We start from the raw sequence: 18,616 nt of genomic DNA, 5'->3' as shown, positions 1-18,616 counted from the left end.
CCAGTCTGGGGCAGGACCCTTTACAGAATAGAGCATCTTCTCCAGCCTGAGAGCCTCCACAGAGCCCCCTTTATGTCCCTGTTCCTCAGGCTGTAGATGAAGGGGTTCAGCATGGGGGTGACCATCGTGTATACCACAGATGCCACCATTCCAGTGTCTGCTGAGTAGGAGGATGAGGGCTGGAAATACACCAGAAAGACAGTTCCATAGAAGAGAGTGACCACTGTCAGGTGAGAGCCACAGGTCGAGAAGACTTTGTGTTTCCCCCCAGCCGAGGGGACCTTGAGGATGGTGTGCATGATGTGGGCATAAGAGACCAGGACACAGGCGAGAGGGACCACACCCGAGAGGGCTGCTTCAGCAAACACCGTGACCTGAAAGATCTGGGTGTCTGAGCAGGCAAGTTTGAGGAGAGGGAGAAGGTCACAGAAAAAGTGTGGGATGGAATGGGAGGCACAGAAGGAGAACTGAGACATGAGGAGGGTGAGGGAGAAGGCCAGGAGGTGGGCGCAGAGCCAGGACGCGGCGACCAGCAGCAGGCAGCGCTGGGGACACATGATCGTGGTGTAGTGGAGAGGAAGACAGATGGCCACGTAGCGGTCGTATGCCATCACGGCCAGCAGGAAGTCGTCCAGCAGGGCCAGTGCCATGAAGAAGTACATCTGCACGAGGCACCCAGTGTGAGAGATGGTGTGGTGTTGTGTGAGGATGTTCACCAGCACCTTGGGGACAATGGTGCAGGAGAAGCAGGTATCGATGAGGGACAGGTTGGCCAGGAAGAAGTACATGGGGGTGTGGAGGTGCTGGTCAGCAACTATGGCCAGGATGATGAGCAGGTTCCCCAACACGGTCACCAGGTACATGCCCAGGAAGAGCCCAAACAGGAGGGGCGGCTGCTCTGGGTGTTCAGAGAAGCCCAGGAGCAGGAAGTCAGCGCTGCTGGTGTGGTTTCTGATTGTCTTAAAGTAGAGAAATTGGAGGAGAATTTTGCTTAAGTAAAGGTAGGCTCTGAATAGTAGAGACTGCAAGGGCTTTGGTCTGTTTTTCTCTATTCCTTGAAAAAGTCACTGAGATTCACTAGCAGTTGAAAATGTGGGTTTGTAAACAGGAGGGCTGTGGACTGTGATAATGAGGCGTCAGGGTGAGCTGTAGTTTGGGTTCTAGACTCCTGTCATGGAGCAAGGTTTTGGCATGGATTGTCTGAGTGACACTGAACTGGGATTCACCTGAAAGGACTTCTTCAAATTTAGTTCTCTTCTAAAGACTGAGCCTCCAAGCATTCCCACTCTTAATCTTGATGTGAATTTGGAAAGTTGCTGAACATTTTTTGGCTTTAGCGTCAACGTCTTTTCAAATGGAATACTATCTGAGTTTACTGAATCCAGTGGTTATGAAGATTACATTGGGTTAAAAAATGACTGTATAATATTTAGACCAAGGCTGGCACCCAGTAAGTGCTCAATAAATCCGGTCTAGTATTGTTATTGCCATTTTTTTTTCATTTTATTTATTTCACAGAGAGAGACCGTGAGAGAGGGAACACAAGCAGGGGGAGTGGGAGAGGGAGAAGCAGGCCTCCCGTGGAGCAGGGAGCCCGATGCAGGACTCGATCCCAGGACCCTGGGATCATGACCTGAGCCGAAGGCAGACACTTAACGACTGAGCCCCCCAGGCTCCCCATGTTCTTGCTGTTTTTAATCAAGTGATGGTGCTTGGTGGTTGTGGTATTCCAGTCTGTGCCTGCAGGTTGGGCTTGTCAGTTGTGAGGTGTGAACAACAGAAGCCACCACCACCATCTTCGCTGTCAGCAGCACCGTCTCTGCAGGGTTATGTCTCTACTCAGAGCTGTCAATGTCAGAGCCTTTGGTGTTTTGGCATAAACTTGGTCAAATCACAGAATCATCAGGGCCCCCCAGCCCCCGGTTATTAATGGAAGAATGGGAATCCGTGAGTCTATCTGGAATAGTTATTTGCTGGCTCAAGTTTTTAGAAGAAGGGAGGGTATGGACAAGTTTGGTAAACTCTAACTGGATGTAGAGGAGTCAGTTACTAGTACTGACTTGGTGTGGTCGCTGAGAGAGATTCTGGAACCACACCTGCCTGAGTGAACTGAGAGGGAGGTGTGCTTAGTCAGGACACAGGTGGGGCTGGGGGAAGGGGGGTCTGAAGCCCATTCTCTTCAACGCCTTCAGCTTAGACTGTCAGGCACATGAAGAACCCCAGAGGTAGGTGGCCCTCCTAGTGATCTGAAGAGCCAGAAATTGATTGGCAGATGGGGATGTAGGATAGAAAGGGAAAAAGCAAAAGGAAAAGGTCAGTTGCTTTGTGTGTGTGTGTGTGTGTGTGTGTGTGTGTGTGTGTGTGTGTGTGTGTGTGCGCGCGCGCGCGCGCGCAAGTGCACGCAAGTATTCTTATAAGGGGTTAAGGTAGACTGCTCTCTCCCCATCCATATGCCTCAGTTCTTACCTGGACAAGTTGGCCAGCCTCAGTCTCTGACACTTCCAGGAAGGAGATTGGGTTTGCTAGAGAAGACATGGCTAGAGTCACAGAGCCCTTCCCTGTCTGTCTGTAGGAGCAGCACAGACTAAAGACTCAGGTCTTTGGTGATATCTCAGGCACAGGCGCTGCTGACTTTTCACAGGCAGTGTCTCCTGGGACCTGTTCCCAAATCTCCTAGTTAGAGCCCAGATGGGGCAATTGTCCAACCTCCCAGCTGGCCCCTCTGCATCAGGGCCCCTGAGTCCCAGAAGTGTCAGTGATAATACCATTCAGATGACCAGGGCTGGATCCATGCGGGGACTCCTGGTTTTCCCCAGGGTGAGGTGCTGCTTGGATGCATCTTCCTGGCCTGATCCTGAACAGGGCCTGTCTCTATCATAGAGTCACCCTTTCTAATTAGAGCCCAATCCCCATGGATGAAATACAGTCAATCCTAGAATAAAGGGAAAAAAAATCAAAGATAAAACAGGTCAGGAGCAGGGGTGCCCGGCTGGCTCAGGTGGCCGAGTGAGTGTCTGACTCTTGATTTTGGCCCAGGTCATGATCTTGGGGTTCTGGGATCGGCCCGTTATTGGGGTCTGTGCTTGGCACAAAGTTTGCTTGACCCTCTTCCTCTGCTCATCCACCCACTCGTGGTCTCTCTCAAATAAATGAATAAATAAAATCTTCAAAAAATTATAGATCAAGAATATGACCAACAATTCAAATGTCATGTAATAGAGGGAATAGTCCTATTTTCTATGACCCCAGTGACCAGAGATATGAACCAAATGTAGACTCTGTATAGCGCTCGGGGTGTAATCTCTGAATTTCTTTTTAAAGATTTATTTATTCATTTTTAGTGGGAGAGAGCATGCGTGGGAGGGACAGAGGGAGAGGGAGAAAGAATCCCAAGCTAACTCTATGCTAAGCACTGAGTCCCATTCTGGATCTCATAACCCTGAGATCAGGACCAGAACCAAATCCAACAGTTGGACCCCCCACTGCAGATGCCACCCAGGCGCCCCAATCTCTGAATTTATTTTTTGTTGTAATTGTGTCTTACATACAAAAAAGTTTATAAAACATACATTTGCTGTTGAAGGAATGATAATACAATGAATGCCCCTTCTCCCAGCGCTCAGCTTAAATAGTTGAATCCTGTAGAAGCCCTGTGTGGACCTGTCTTCAATCATATCCTTTCCTCCCCCTTTTTGAGGAAATCACTGTTATGAACATTGTGTATCATTTCTTGCTGTTCTTTGTAGTTTTGCCACATATGCACGGTTGGGGAGGTCCTGGAGAAGATGTGACCACCCGTTGATTCATGAATTGGCCCCAGGCAATGGGAGGCTCCCCACCCCGTCCCCTGTCCTCAGAATGTAGCTCTGCCCACTGTTCCCACAGTGGGAGCCATTTTCAAGCACGCAGCCCTGATTGAGCAATGTGCCTTTGAGACCCTCTGGAAGACAAAGTGACTGAACCCCTATGAGGCCTCTCTGTATCTAAACTTCTATGATTCTGATGGGCGGGTGTGCCTTTCTACTTGTCCTGGGGTGCCCAAGACAAGACATGCCCTGTGGGTGAGTTCCCTTGCTTATTAACACTGCTGCCTACCAATGGGAGTGGCCTGCCTCTTTCCTTGCTCGCTCCCTGCCCTCCGTATCAGTGTTCAGTTTGATAACCCACATGCATAGATGATACACTGTATGGTTTACTCTGAATGTGCCTGAGTTTTTTGTCCTTTATGTGAACGGAATTATGCTTTTTCTATTCTTCTGTGAATTGCTTGTATTGTTCAGCATTTTTCTTTCACACTTAGTCATGTGGGTGGATGCATGTAACTGAAGGGTGTTCATGTTTAGTATTGTCTCATACAGGTCACAACCCCTCCTTATGTACCCCTATAGCCTCCCAAAGTTCTGATTTCGGACATTTTGGGTTTGGTATTACTGTGTATGTATGTTGTCTGTGATTCTCTCGGAAGGTCCTGAGGACACAAACACACACTATTTCTACAACAGAAGGAATGTGTATTCACACTGAGTACCTACAAAGGCACATTGCTCAATACCCTTGTGCAAATTCAGATCATGGTTTGCTGTTCAATGAGTTCACTGATAACGTACAGAAAATCCTTCTCTCATGAGAGATTTTTGTATGATAGAGATGTAGATAGATATCCTGGTGCCTATGTAGTAGTAATCACGGTGTGTATTTTTAAAAATTAATCCTTGCAGGGTAAGACATACAGAAAACTGTGCAAAACACAACACTCCCCCTCAAGGAAATATTAGAAACCAATCACCTCTGTATGACTTCCCAGATTTAGAAGTCAAACATGGCCAGCACGTCTGAAGCTTGTTTTGCGTGTCCTGCTAATCATGACTTTTCTCTCCTTCTGGAAGTAAAATAATCCCTATCTTCTTTTAACAGTTTCTTTTAGCTTTGCCTGTTTCTGAACTTCAAGTGAATGCGCTCATCCACTGTGTATTCTTTTCTCTGGCTCCTTTTGTTTGCTATTTTTACTTATGTGAGCTTCATCTAGATAGGTGTGTATGGTGGCAGTGTGTCCATTACCATTGCTGTGAGTTGCTTCATTGTAGGACAACACCACATATTACTCATGCAGTCTAGTGTGGAAGGCATTGCTGGCTCTTTGGCTATTAGGAATAATACTGGGGTGATCATTCTGGCACCTGAGTCTTGGTGCACACGTGCATTCCTTTCTCTTGTGTACATACCCATACGCTGGGTTCAGAGATGTCCATGTCCTTCAGTTTAGTACACATTGTGAAACTGACCTCCAAGGAGATTGTCCCAAATTGCACTTGTACCAGCAATGTGTGAGAGTACTCGTTGCACATCCTGGATGACTTGTGGTGGTTTCAGCCTTTTCTACTGGGGTCATGTTGCTGTGTGTGTGGTTTGGGGGTCCTCTCCTGATGGTTTGATTTTTATATTTCAGTGATTAATTATGAGACTGAGTTCCTTATAAATACTCCTTAGCACTTAAGAAAAGATTTATTTATTTAGAGAGAGAGAGAAAGAGAGAGAGAGTGAAAGAGCAAGAGAGAAGGGAGCAGAGGGAGGACTAGGGGGAGAGGGAGGAGAGAAGCTGACTCAGGCTTGTGGATGGAGCCTGACCCAGGGCTTGCTCTCACCAGCCGGGGATCCTGACTTGAGGGGAAATCAAGAGTGGGAGGCTTGAGCGAGCCACCCCGGTGCCGCTCATTAGTATTTTTATTTCCTTATTTTGAAACTGCTTGTTTCAATTTTTTTTTTTTCATTTTTCCATTTGGTTATCTGTATCAGTTAAATATTCTGATTTATTTATAGAACTCTGTAGAACTATTCATTCTAGATCCTAGTTCTTTGTGGATTTATGTACATGATAAACATTTCCTCTCTCTCCAGTTTGTCATTTCACTGTTTATAGAGCTGTTTGCGACATCAGTATTTTTATTTTAACCGATTGAATACATCAGTTTTTTTTTTCCGAGTGCTTTATTTGTGTCTGGTTGAAGAGGTCCTTTCTTTCGTGAGTTCAGGAAGATATTTTCCAGCATTCTTCTGTAAAAACTTTATAATTTTGCTTGTCCCAATCAGTTCTTCAGTGCACCTGGAATTATTTTTCTTTTATGTAAGGAAGTGGGTGTGTGTGTGTTTATTTTGTATTTGTTTTTGCAGGATGATGACTAATTATTCCAATGGTTCCTACATAGACTCTTTTGAATTGCAGTTGTATGGAAATGTTATCTGTAAACAAAATGCAGCCTTTCTTCCTGTAGAGAATTTACATCCTTCCTTTCTTTTCTCTCCTCTGACTGCCCTGAAGACACCTCAGGGAGAGTGTGGGAGAGCTGTGGTGAGAGCTGGTATTCTGTCTTGTTCCCTGTTTAGATAGCAGAGATTTAAATGTATAACCCTATGTATTATATATGCTGTCTGTTTAAAAGAAAAGGCAACTTTTTCAGATTAAGAAAGTTTTCTTCCATCCCCATTTTGCCAAGAGGACTTTCCAGTGAGTGGATGTTGAAGTTTATGACCTGTTTTTTCTTCCATCTGTTGAGATGTTTTTCTTGCATCAGATGATTTTTGTCCTTTGCTGTATAAATATGGTGACTTACTTTGGTTGAGTTTTGAATTTGAAATCCACCTTTCCTTCCTGGGAAAACTCAACTGGGAAATGATGCGTCTTATTTTCTTCTGCATTGTTGTGATTGTATTGCTAATATTTTACTTTGAATTGGTGCGTTTATTTTATAAATTTCTTTGATGTATTAATCTTCATGGAGATCAACTTCTTATTGTAATTGTTTGCAATGTTCTTGTCAGCTTTTGGTATGAAGTTTGTGTTAATCTCATAAAGGGAACTGGGTGAGTGTTCCTTCATTCTCTATTTTTTTTTGAAAGGGTTTGCAAGCCTGAAAAGTTTTCCTTCTTGAATTGTGTATAGAAAGTCACTCTTGCAGCCATTTGGGCCTGAATATTTCTTTAAGGAAGGGCTGCTAATGAAGCTTTCCCAGTGGTTATAGATTTATTTAGGTTTTCTTTTTCTTACTATATTAGCTTTGATGAATTATGTTTTCCTAGAAGTTTGTCTATTTAATCTAAATTTTAAAATGTATATAACATTGTTCATAATAACCTCTTTGTTTGAATATCAGAGGTAATGTCACTCTTTTCTTTCTTCTTATTGATGATTGGTCTTTTCCCCATATAACCATTTTCATCAGAGGAATGTAAGTTATCTTTTCAAAATATCTTTTAGCTTTGTAGGTCTTCTCTGTTGTATGTTTTATTCTATTTTATCATATTTTGTTCTCATCTGTTTTCTTGCTTGGATTGATATTCTTTTTCGGATGGATTCTAGGCTTAGTATTTTATAGCCTTTGCTTTTCTAACATTTGCTTATAACTAATTTTTCTGTGAAGAATTTCTTGTAAATAATTTTTCATAATTGGTTTTCATTCAGATAACAGTATTTTCTAATAGCCATTATGATTTCTTTTCCTCCTAAGATTATTGCTAGCTGAGTTTCCCAACTCTCAAATATGAATTTATTGTGGGGAGCATTTTGTGGTGTATATGGTTGTCCAATTACTATGCCATACATCTGAAACTAATATTATTATACTACATACTATTTGTCAACCACACTTCAATTTAAAAATGATATAGCACTGTATGTTAATTACACTGGAATTATAATAACAAAAAAAGAAAAAACTTAAAAAAGAATGAAATGAAAAAAATAGTTAACAGACTCAGGTAAACAGTTCCTTCACCAAGAATCAAAGAAATTAAAACTAAGTCAAAGAGATACCATTTTGGCTATCATATCAGTTATAATTAAGGGGAAAATGTGAACATCAAAATATGGAGAGGATGTAGTCTAATGGGCACTCTAAATCATTTGAGCATCTTGGCAGAATGGTTAAAGGGCCCTAAAAAGGTACTACTTCGATATTCTACTTTTGAAAATATTAAATGTAACAGACTATGAATATATGAAAATCATTTCTTTTTTTGCATTTGCATTTGCAAATTTATTTGCATCGTTTTTTTAATTTTACTTTATTGTGTTAGTCACCATACAATACATCATTAGTTTTTGATGTAGTGATCCACGGTTCACTGTTTTTGTATAACACCCAGTGCGCCGTGCAGTACGTGACGTGCCCGTCTTAATACCCATCACTGGGCTAACCCATCCCCCCACCCCCCTCCCCTCTGAAACCCTCAGTTTGTTTCTCGGAGTCCATCGTCTCTCATGGTTGGTCTCCCCCTCTGATTTCCCCCCCTTCACTTTCCCCTTCCTTCTCCTGATGTCCTCCCTGCTATTCCTTATGTTCCACAAATAAGTGAAACCATATGATCATTGACTTTCTCTGCTTGACTTCTTTCACTGCGTGTAATCTCCTCCAGTCCCATCCATGCTGATGTAAAAGTTGGGTGTTCATCCTTTCTGACTGCATCATTATTTGTAACAGTGAAAGCTTCAGAACCCCCTAATCATCCAACCATGGTGAAACGCCATATACATCATGGAAGTTTTTTGTGACGTAATCTCAGAGAGCCAAATGTTCAGGAAGAGGTAATAATATGGAGACAACTCATGTTATAAGATTAAGCAAAAAAAGTATATATAATTGTACCAGCAGTATTTTCTTGACATAATAAGACAAAAAGTCATTAGAAAAAGCTAAGTGGGAAATACTGTAAAGTATTATCAATAATTTTCTTTATAAGAAGGGATAGTACGTGTTTTCCTTTTTACTATTTGTCTAGGTTTTACAAATTTACTATAATGAGCATGTATTATTCTGCAGTTGAGACAAATGAAATAACCCAGAGTTTAAAAACCAAAGAATCAAGGACTTGTCCATAACTAATAATCACTCTTTGTCACAATCTAAGATCTGATCCCTGTAGTGTATTTTGGGGCCAGTCCTCTGAACTCTCTGTGCCCAGTTTTTCCCCTAGAATTCTTCTTGTTCTCTCAGTCCCAGCAAAGAATGTGTTTTCTTGGTTCAGCCTTCTCTGTGTGTAGGTTAGCCCCTCTCAGTGAATTGCTTCCAAAGCTGGGCTTGGAAATGGTCCCTGAAACTCGGAGCACTTGACCCTTCCATCTCTTGTGAGCATTGCTTATAGGTGAGGGGGACCTGTTAGTCATAGACTGAGCTGATACCTGCCTTCATCCCAGAACCCGAGTTCTGTCTGATGTTCTTTTGGAGATTCCCACTTTGTGGTTTGAATCTGCTTGGACGCTTATACCCACTAATCAAGTCACCCTGTAGGGATTGCTGGCCATTGCTGGTCACTTCTTCTTCCATGTTGAGCTGTATCCTTGGCCAATTGATCTTACTCTACTTCTGTGCTGCCAGGCATTCTCTGTTTATTGAACCTGCTCGTGACGCCGAGCATCCATCCTACCTTGAGCTTGAGTTTTCAAAATTGCAGTGGAGAGTGCAGGGAGAAGGCATTTCAGAGAGCCTGAGCTTCCAGTCTGGGGCAGGACCCTTTACAGAATAGAGCATCTTCTCCAGCCTGAGAGCCTCCACAGAGCCCCCTTTATGTCCCTGTTCCTCAGGCTGTAGATGAAGGGGTTCAGCATGGGGGTGACCATCGTGTATACCACAGATGCCACCATTCCAGTGTCTGCTGAGTAGGAGGATGAGGGCTGGAAATACACCAGAAAGACAGTTCCATAGAAGAGAGTGACCACTGTCAGGTGAGAGCCACAGGTCGAGAAGACTTTGTGTTTCCCCCCAGCCGAGGGGACCTTGAGGATGGTGTGCATGATGTGGGCATAAGAGACCAGGACACAGGCGAGAGGGACCACACCCGAGAGGGCTGCTTCAGCAAACATCGTGACCTGAAAGATCTGGGTGTCTGAGCAGGCAAGTTTGAGGAGAGGGAGAAGGTCACAGAAAAAGTGTGGGATGGAATGGGAGGCACAGAAGGAGAACTGAGACATGAGGAGGGTGAGGGAGAAGGCCAGGAGGTGGGCGCAGAGCCAGGATGCAGCGACCAGCAGCAGGCAGCGTTGGGGACACATGATCGTGGTATAGTGGAGAGGAAGACAGATGGCCACGTAGCGGTCGTATGCCATCACGGCCAGCAGGAAGTTGTCCAGCAGGGCCAGTGCCATGAAGAAGTACATCTGCACGAGGCACCCAGTGTGAGAGATGGTGTGGTGTTGTGTGAGGATGTTCACCAGCACCTTGGGGACAATGGTGCAGGAGAAGCAGGTATCGATGAGGGACAGGTTGGCCAGGAAGAAGTACATGGGGGTGTGGAGGTGCTGGTCAGCAACTACGGCCAGGATGATGAGCAGGTTCCCCAACACAGTCACCAGGTACATGCCCAGGAAGAGCCCAAACAGGAGGGGCGGCTGCTCTGGGTGTTCAGAGAAGCCCAGGAGCACGAAGTCAGCGATGCTGGTGTGGTTTCTGATTGCCATTTATAGTAGCCAAATTGCAGGAAAATCTTGCTTACATGTACATAGACTCCAACAAGTTATACCATTCAAAGCTTTTCCTCTGTTTTCTATGTTCTTTTTAAATGTCACTAAAATGCACTCTTGTCTCTCATTGGTGAGCACATAAGCATGTACAGAACTGAGAACTATGGACAGTAGCAACAGGAGATCTTTTGGGGGGTGAAGTTTGCATTTTAGGTGTCTCATAAATTGTCCTGTAGACCTCCTGGGTGAGGCTGAACTGGAGCTTAGCTAGGAAGAAACTTCCCAGGTCTTAGTCCACTCTCCACTTTTTTAAAAACGAAAATCTCAATTTCATAGGCTTAGAGGTGTGAATAAGATATCTCGGGGAGGGGCATTTACTAGACAACTATTAAGGGGAATCCTCTCTGTCTAAACCCTCAATACTTTTTATATTTTGGGTAAATTATTTACATCCTTTGAGCCTCATTTTCTTTACCTGTAAGATGTAGACATAAACCTACCATATGGGACTGTTGAATGCATCAAAATACCAGAATCAAAGTTTTTTTCAGGACCTGTGATGTAAAATCCAAATTGAGAGATTTTATCTCATGCATTTGGATGTATGGAAGGATGAAGTCACAAACACGCAATGGCAGCCATGCTCTTTGATGTGGCGATAAGATACATTCTCTCTGGGTGTGACAAGCCTTCACTGGGCCCCAGCCTCCTTGTGGACTGTAATGTTGAACAAGTCTGCTCAGTGTTTCTGGCCTCAGTTTCTGCATCTGCTTTAAGAGGATAATAATGCCAAAATCAGAAGGTCGTTGAGTATTAAACTAGATAAGGATTGTACAGAACTAGAACAGTGACTGGCTTATATCAAGTGCTCATCAAATAGTAGCTTTCCCTGATATTATTGTTTTCTCTTGACAGAGGTAACAAAAGGAGGTTGCCTTCTGGAGTGACCAACTAGTCCTTCATGTTTGCCCAGGACTTTTCTGCTTTAAAACTAAACATTTCACTTCCGGGAAACACCCTCAGTCCTGAGCAAATTGGACTTTTTCTTGGTCCCTGTCTGTGGGAAGCTGAGTTTTGAAAACTGTAAAGGTTTCATATATAGAGTTGTAAGTGCCATCGTCACCAATTTCGTCATCATGCTCTTGGGTGGCAATGGCTCTGACCTAGTACAATGACAAAGCTTGCACTCAGACATGTGACATGTGCAGGCCCGGGTGTCAGTTCCAGGTGTACCATCATGGCCAAATCATTTACCTTCTCAGAACCTCGATTGGAAAATGAGCCTAAATAAATCTATTGCAAATACTTCTGATACTTAAAAAAAAAAAAATGAGCTAGGGCGTGCTGACCTATTCATTGTTGTGGAGATTGTTTCGCTCCTCGGATGGTGGTATAGACTGATTCTGGAAGCCACTCCCGTGATCCTGTGGGCTGAGAGGGAGTGGTCCATGCATAGTTCAGGGGTCTTGAGCACTGTTATTGCACAGCTCCAATGTCTTGGCCATTGCCAGGGACTTGGGGACCCCTGATCTGGACTGACTTCAGGCTGGACTCTCAGGGAATTCATGGATATCAAGTCAAGGCTCTCCTTGTGGTGGTTAAGCGAGCCAAGTTGTATTTGCCTGAGACTGAGGAAGGGACAGAAAAGGAGGAAGGAATAGGGGAGGAGGAGAAGGAAGGGTATGTGTGTGTGTGACCAGTGCCTCCCATCTCTACCTACCTCAGATCTTACCTGGAAATTCTGACCATCCTCAGATTTTGTCACCATCACTAGGTGTTGGGTCTGTCTTGCCTATTTGGTTTGCCTTCCCTTCTTCTTAAGAGGACTTGCTATGGGGCACCTGGGTGATGCAGTTGGTTAAGTATCTGACTCGGCTCAGGTCGGGATCTCAGGGTCGTGGGATTGAGCCCCACGTCGGGCTCTGTGCTCAAGGTGGAGTCTGCCTGGGACTCTCTCTCTCTCTCCCCGCCTCTGCCCCTCCCCCAACCTCTAAAACAAACAAATAAATCTTAAAAATAAAAAGAGGTCCTGCTACAACCTCAGTGTTCTGCCTCCCCTGTAACAGCAGCATGGACTGAAGAGTTGGAGCTGGAGCCAACCCATCCTCAGGAATAGGAGCCAGGAGGAGTATCTCCTGGCTCCTGTTTTCACATGGAGTATCTCCTGGGACCTAATCCCCAATCTCCTAGTTAGAGACAAGATGGGACAAATGTCCAACCTCCCAGCTGGCCCTTTGAGCCCTGGATTTGTGAATCCCAGCAGTGTCAGGAGCACCTTTGTCTCAGAGTGACCAAGTCTGTGACTCCTGAGAGTACAAAAATAGTGATTTGAAGGGGCACCTGCACCCCAGCGTTCATAGCAGCAATGTCCACAATAGCCAAACTGTGGAAAGAACCAAGATGTCCATCAACAGATGAATGGATAAAGAAGAGGTGGTGTGTACACACACACCCCCCCCAACACACCGGAATATTACTCAGCCATCAGAAAGGATGGATTCTTGCCATTTGCAATGGTGTGGGTGGAACTAGAGGGTATTAAGCTAAGTGCAATAAGTCAGTCAGAGAAAGACAAATATCGTATGATTTCACTCATATGTGGAATTTAAGAAACAAAACAGATGAATGTAGGGGAAGGGAAGGAAAAATAAAATAAGACGAAATCAGAGAGGGAGGCAAACCATAAGAGACAAGTCTTAACTCTAGGGAACAAACTGAGGGTTGCTGGAGGGGAGGTGTGTGTGGGGGTATGGGGTAACTGGGTGATGGGCATTAAGGAGGGCACTTGATGTAGTGAGCACTGGGTGTCATACACAACTGATAAATCACTAAATTCTACCTCTGAAACTAATAATGCACTATATGTTAATTAAATTGAATTTAAATAAAAAATTAAAAAATTTATTTGAGTACAGTTGACACACAATGTTACATTAGTTTCAGGTGTACAAGCATAGTGATTCCACTAGTCTGTAGGTCAGGCTGTGCTCACCGCAAGTGATGGCCACCATCTCTCACCATACAACACTGTTACAGTAACATTGCCTACATTCCCTATGCTATACCTTTTGTTCCTGGGACTTTTTCATTTCATAACTGCAAGTCTGTACCTCCCACTCCCCTTCACCCATTTTGTCTGCTCCCCACTTCCCTCCCCTCTGGCAACCATTAGTTTGTTCTGTATTTATAGTCTGATTCTGCTTTTTGTTTGTTTATTCATTTGTTTCGTTTTTTTAGATTCCACATATAAGTGAAATCATATGGTATTTGTCTTTGGCTTATTTCACTTAGTGTGATACCCTCTAGCTCCATCCATGTTCAAGCTTATGTTTTTGACATTCATTCATATTGATACTTGTATCTACAGGTCATTCTTTTTTTTTTAAGATTTTATTTGTTTATTTGACAGAGAGAGAGACACAGCGAGAGCAGGAACACAAGCAGGGGGAGTGGGAGAGGGAGAAGCAGGCTTCCTGCGGAGCAGGGAGCCCGACGCGGGGCTCGATCCCACGACCCCAGGATCACGACCTGAGCCAAAGGCAGATGCTTAATGACTGAGCCACCCAGGCGCCCCCCCTTTTTTTATTATGTTAGGTTAATCACCATACATTACATCATTAGTTTTTGATGTAGTGTTCCATGACTCATTGTTTGCATATAACACCCAGTGCTCCACGCAGAACGTGCCCTCTTTAATACCCATCTACAGGTCATTCTTTTTCACCGATGCATAAGAGAGGTTCACATTGTCCTACCTAATATCTTCAGGGCTTTTCATTTTGGAATTCAGAATCTTTCTAATTTTAGATATATAAGAGTGTACATATTTATGATGATTTGATATGCATATGCTTTGTGCAATGATGACTTCACAGAGTTACCATTTTTGTTTTTGTTTTTTTTTAATATTTTATTTATTTATTTGACATAGAGAGAGAGAGAGAGAGAGAGAGACAGAGTGAGCACAAGCAGGGGGAGTGGCAGGCAGAGGCAGAGGGAGAAGCAGGCTCCCCACAGAGAAGGGGGAGCCCGATGCGGGACTCGATCCCGGGACTCCGGGATCATGACCTGAGCCGAAGGCAGTGGCTTAACCAACTGAGCCACCCAGGCGCCCACCATTTTTGTTTTGTGGTGAGAATGCTCAAGATTATTTACTCTCCCAGCAAACTGCAAGTGTATAATACAGTATTGTTAACTATTGTCACCATGCTGTGCATTAATTCATCTTATAGATGAAAGCTTGTTCTCTTTGAAGGTCCATTTAATCATCCGCCATACCTTTTCTTTTCCTGTCCAGGAAGGTGATTACATTTTTTCCCTCCCTCTTTTATATCCGGTCCCCTTATTTCCTCCTGGGTAAAGTTATATTTTCCCCCCAACTTTTCTTCACTCGTCTCCACATCCCACAGCTTTAGATTGTATTTCAGAAGTTTGAAGTGCTGAACAGCATTCCTTTTTTTTTTTTTTAAGATTTTATTTATTTATTTGACAGAGAGACACAGCGAGAGAGGGAACACAGGCAGGGGGAGCGGGAGAGGGAGAAGCAGACTCCCCGCGGAGCAGGGAGCCCGACGCGGGGCTCGATCCCAGGACCCCGGGATCATGACCTGAGTCGAAGGCAGACGCTTAACGAGTGAGCCACCCAGGCGCCCCTGAACAGCATTTCTCATGAAGATTCTCGTTGATAGTGAAATTCTGGGATGTAGGGAGGAGGGATGGAGAAAAGAGGCTGGGGGGCATTTTGTTATTATGGATATTGGGGAGGCCTTCTCTGTACTCACTGGAATTCCTAAGAAAGTTGACAACATAGTGGTAAGGTCCTAAAGACCAGATCATTTATAGTGAAACACTTGGAAATACTGAAATAATTTCAGGAGACACTTGGACTGAACTCACTTAGAGGATGTATGACATTATGACTATTTCCCACCTCGTTACAGATCTTCAAATGTTATTTGGGAAGAGTCCATAGACACACTTTCATATAATTTTGATATAGTGGCTGAAATTTTCTGGAGCTTGATATATGCAAGACACTGCTCCAATTACTTAAAACATAAATATGTCTTAGGACACTTGTTACATCATTTAATCCCCAAAACAATCCACTTTTCATATGAAAATTGAGGCACAGAGAGGTTAATGTACTTGCCCAAGATCATGGGGTTGGTAATGGTGGATTGGGCTTCCAGGCCAAGTGGTATAATTTCAGAACTAGGAAACAGAAGCTCAGAGGGGTTAAGTAAATGATTCAAAGTCATCAAAATCAGAATTTTTCCTTTCACACCCACAACCATGTAGTGGGATTATTTATTGTATCCATTATGTAGATGAGGAAAATAAGAGTTCAGGACACTTAGTGGCTTGACTATGGTCACATAATTTGCGAGATCAACTTGTAACTTAAGTTTTCACTCAGAATCTTAGGACCTTATTACTATGCTGGTGAAGCTGCCTTCTCTGACAAATATGTGAACAGCTATGGAGATATTATGAGCTGATCTAAAGGTAATAAGAAGATCCACTAGCCAGACCGAAGGAGTTTGTGCATAAGATGAATAACTCATATGATGAGAACATTGACTTACTGAGGCTTCATATGAGCTGACCCATATCCGAACAGGTTAAAAAAAAATTACTACAGAAGTTTTTCTGACTTTTCATCATACTTTTTACACAACACTGGTTATGTCTGTGACGAGCCAGAGATTGCAAGCGAAAAAAAAGGAAACCATGTGTCTGATACAGTAAGACATCAATATCTGTGTCTCATTTTATTTATTTTTACCAAAAAGTATAATAACCTATTGCAATTGTCTCATCTCCACTTATTGAACTGTAATTAATTTTGAAGACAGAGCTATGATTGATGTATCTTTGCAGTATTTTCATAGTTCAGTATAGTTCCTGGCACATAGCAGGTGTTTCATGGGTTCTTGTTGAATGAATGAATGGGTTTTGGTATTCTACCCTTCTGATCAGCTTTTTCAAGGCCTGTTTCATGTCCTTATTCCTAAGACTGTAGATAAAAGGGTTCAGCATGGGGATAACTACTGAATAGATGACAGTGACCACACGGTCCTTTGTCACTGAATAGGTGGATGAGGGGCGAATGTACACAAATACTATGGTTCCATAAAATAGCACCACAACTGTGAGGTGCGATCCACAGGTGGAGAAGACCTTGTACCTGCCTCCCCCAGAAAGGACCCTCAGGACGGCACGGGTGATAAAAACATAAGAGACAATGATCAAGATGAAGGGACTCATGATCACAACGGAGCCCTCTGTGAAGGCCAAAAGTTCATTGACGGAGGTGTCAGAGCAGGAGAGCATCAGCAGTGGCTGGACATCACAGAAGAAGTGGTGGATGATGTTGGGCCCGCAGAAGGAGAGGCGGGCCATGAGAATCATGTGGGTGAGTGAGTGGAGGTGAGACAGCACCCAGGACGCCATCACGAGCAGGAGACAGCGCCGGGGGCTCATGGTCGTGGTGTAATGCAGTGGGTTACAGATGGCCATGTAGCGGTCAATAGCCATGGCCGCCAGGAGGAAGCTGTCAGTGATCCCAAAGGCCACAAAAAAATACATCTGTGTGAGGCACTGGGCAAGGGGAACCTTCTTGCTCTTGCTCAGCATGTTTGCCAGCATCCTTGGCACAATGACACTTGTAAAGCAGATGTCCACCAGGGACAGGTTGGAGAGGAAGAAGTACATGGGGGTATGGAGGCGGGCGTCCCCCCAGATGGCTGCAATGATGACTGAGTTGCCAGCCACATTGACCAGATACATGGCGAGGAAACTGGCAAAGAGCCAGCCCTGCTCTTTGGGGTCGCTGGTCAGTCCCAGGAGGAGGAATTCAGTCATATGGCTCTGGTTTCTCCTCAGCATTGATTTCCTGTAAGTAAAAAATATGAAGGAATGTTAGGTGTGTGTCCTGGCTTGGGGTCTTCACTGTGGTAGAGGAGATAGCTTATAACTTGTTCCAGCTTGTGCCCTGCAGGAGGGGGATTCATCCATGTAGCCCATCATATATTTTATGATATGACTTCATAGAATTGGTGTTGGCTACCTTGATTTCAATTCCAACTTCGCATCTGACTAATTTTGTGAACTTGAACAAGGTACTTCATCTCTAGTTTTATCTAAAAGACAGAACTTGTAATACCCATGTTCTTAGGCTATTCTGACGATACGTGCTAAAGATCTTTGGAAAAATGTTCAGAAAGTAATCATTTTGCTTCATTTCCCAAGTTGTATCTAAGACACATATTTTGCTTTGGCCTCAGGTGTTTTGTTTTTTGAGAGGCAAAGAAAGAAGGTGGGGAGGGGCAGCAGGAGAAGGAGAGAGAGAATCTTAAGCAGACTCCACCCCCAGCATGGAGCCCAGCACGGGGCTTGATCTCACAACCCTGAGATCATAACCTGAGCCAAAATCAAGAGTTGGACACTTAACCAACTGAGCCACCCAGGCACCCTGGCCTGTTTCTGATCAGCCTGCTAACCTCTAGTTGCTCCTACCTGGTGCTACTGGCCAGGATTTCTACCTTTTGCTCCCCCTGTGTAAGGAAGGTAGGGTATCCTAAGTTCTCCCTATAGAGATCACATAAATACTGTAGAGTCTATATTCTTTGATCCAACCTTTTTTGGAAAAAAGTGGTTTTGGAATGCATTTGAGAATTTAATTATGGGGAAGAAGGTCTAACTAGGAGTGGTGGGGACCTAGAAATTTGACATGTCCATCGGGGTGTGGAACTGTCAAGTGTGAGTGAGAAGTTGGAGAACTGTCTCTGGTAGAGGAAGGATAGTTACCTAACATTGAGCTTGGTGGTTTAGGGAGGTGGGTGGCATCAAGGAAGACACAGAGGAATTAAATGAGTGCTCTTACAGGCTGGAAGAGTCCAGGGGGGTGATATGGGCAATAGAAATGTGGGAAGATGCAGTATTCTGGCAAAAACACACTGAGAGGTATGCACAGAAAGGTGCTGAGGTTCAGGAATGGGTTCTTTGTTCTCCCAAAAGGCAAGAGCCAAGGAGAATAAGCCAAAGGTCCAGCCTGACAGGAACTAAGGCACTAATCATCTATCTACCAAAGTAGGGACCCAGTTGAAGTGGGGCAAGACAAGAAACCATTTGGGACATAGAATTAGAACCAGCCAGCAGCCA

At 44.1% G+C, this 18,616-nt stretch overlaps 3 protein-coding genes across 3 annotated transcripts; all 3 read right to left on the bottom strand.

The window, feature by feature from the left end:
- Positions 1-20: 20 nt before the first annotated feature.
- Positions 21-5,345, bottom strand: LOC148162452 (olfactory receptor 1G1-like). Its single transcript, XM_088018823.1, has 2 exons — positions 5,223-5,345; positions 21-959 (listed from the first exon to the last, which is right to left on the bottom strand). Exons 1-2 carry the CDS (start codon positions 5,343-5,345, stop codon positions 21-23), a joined length of 1,062 nt encoding a protein of 353 aa, XP_087874949.1.
- A 4,160-nt stretch (positions 5,346-9,505) lies between these two features.
- On the bottom strand, positions 9,506-10,447 carry LOC114212863 (olfactory receptor 1G1-like). The gene has a single exon (XM_028107879.2). The coding sequence runs from the start codon at positions 10,445-10,447 to the stop codon at positions 9,506-9,508; it is 942 nt and encodes a 313-aa protein (XP_027963680.2).
- A 5,898-nt stretch (positions 10,448-16,345) lies between these two features.
- On the bottom strand, positions 16,346-17,341 carry LOC114212909 (olfactory receptor 1L4-like). The gene has a single exon (XM_028107929.1). It carries the CDS (start codon positions 17,339-17,341, stop codon positions 16,346-16,348), a length of 996 nt encoding a protein of 331 aa, XP_027963730.1.
- Positions 17,342-18,616: the final 1,275 nt, after the last annotated feature.

Source organism: Eumetopias jubatus, unplaced genomic scaffold (assembly GCF_037043125.1).
Source record: "Eumetopias jubatus isolate StellerSeaLion01/CBP00866 unplaced genomic scaffold, mEumJub1_p1.0 scaffold_15, whole genome shotgun sequence".
Classification (NCBI taxonomy): domain Eukaryota; kingdom Metazoa; phylum Chordata; class Mammalia; order Carnivora; family Otariidae; genus Eumetopias; species Eumetopias jubatus.
This window is presented reverse-complemented; position numbering and strand designations above follow the sequence as displayed.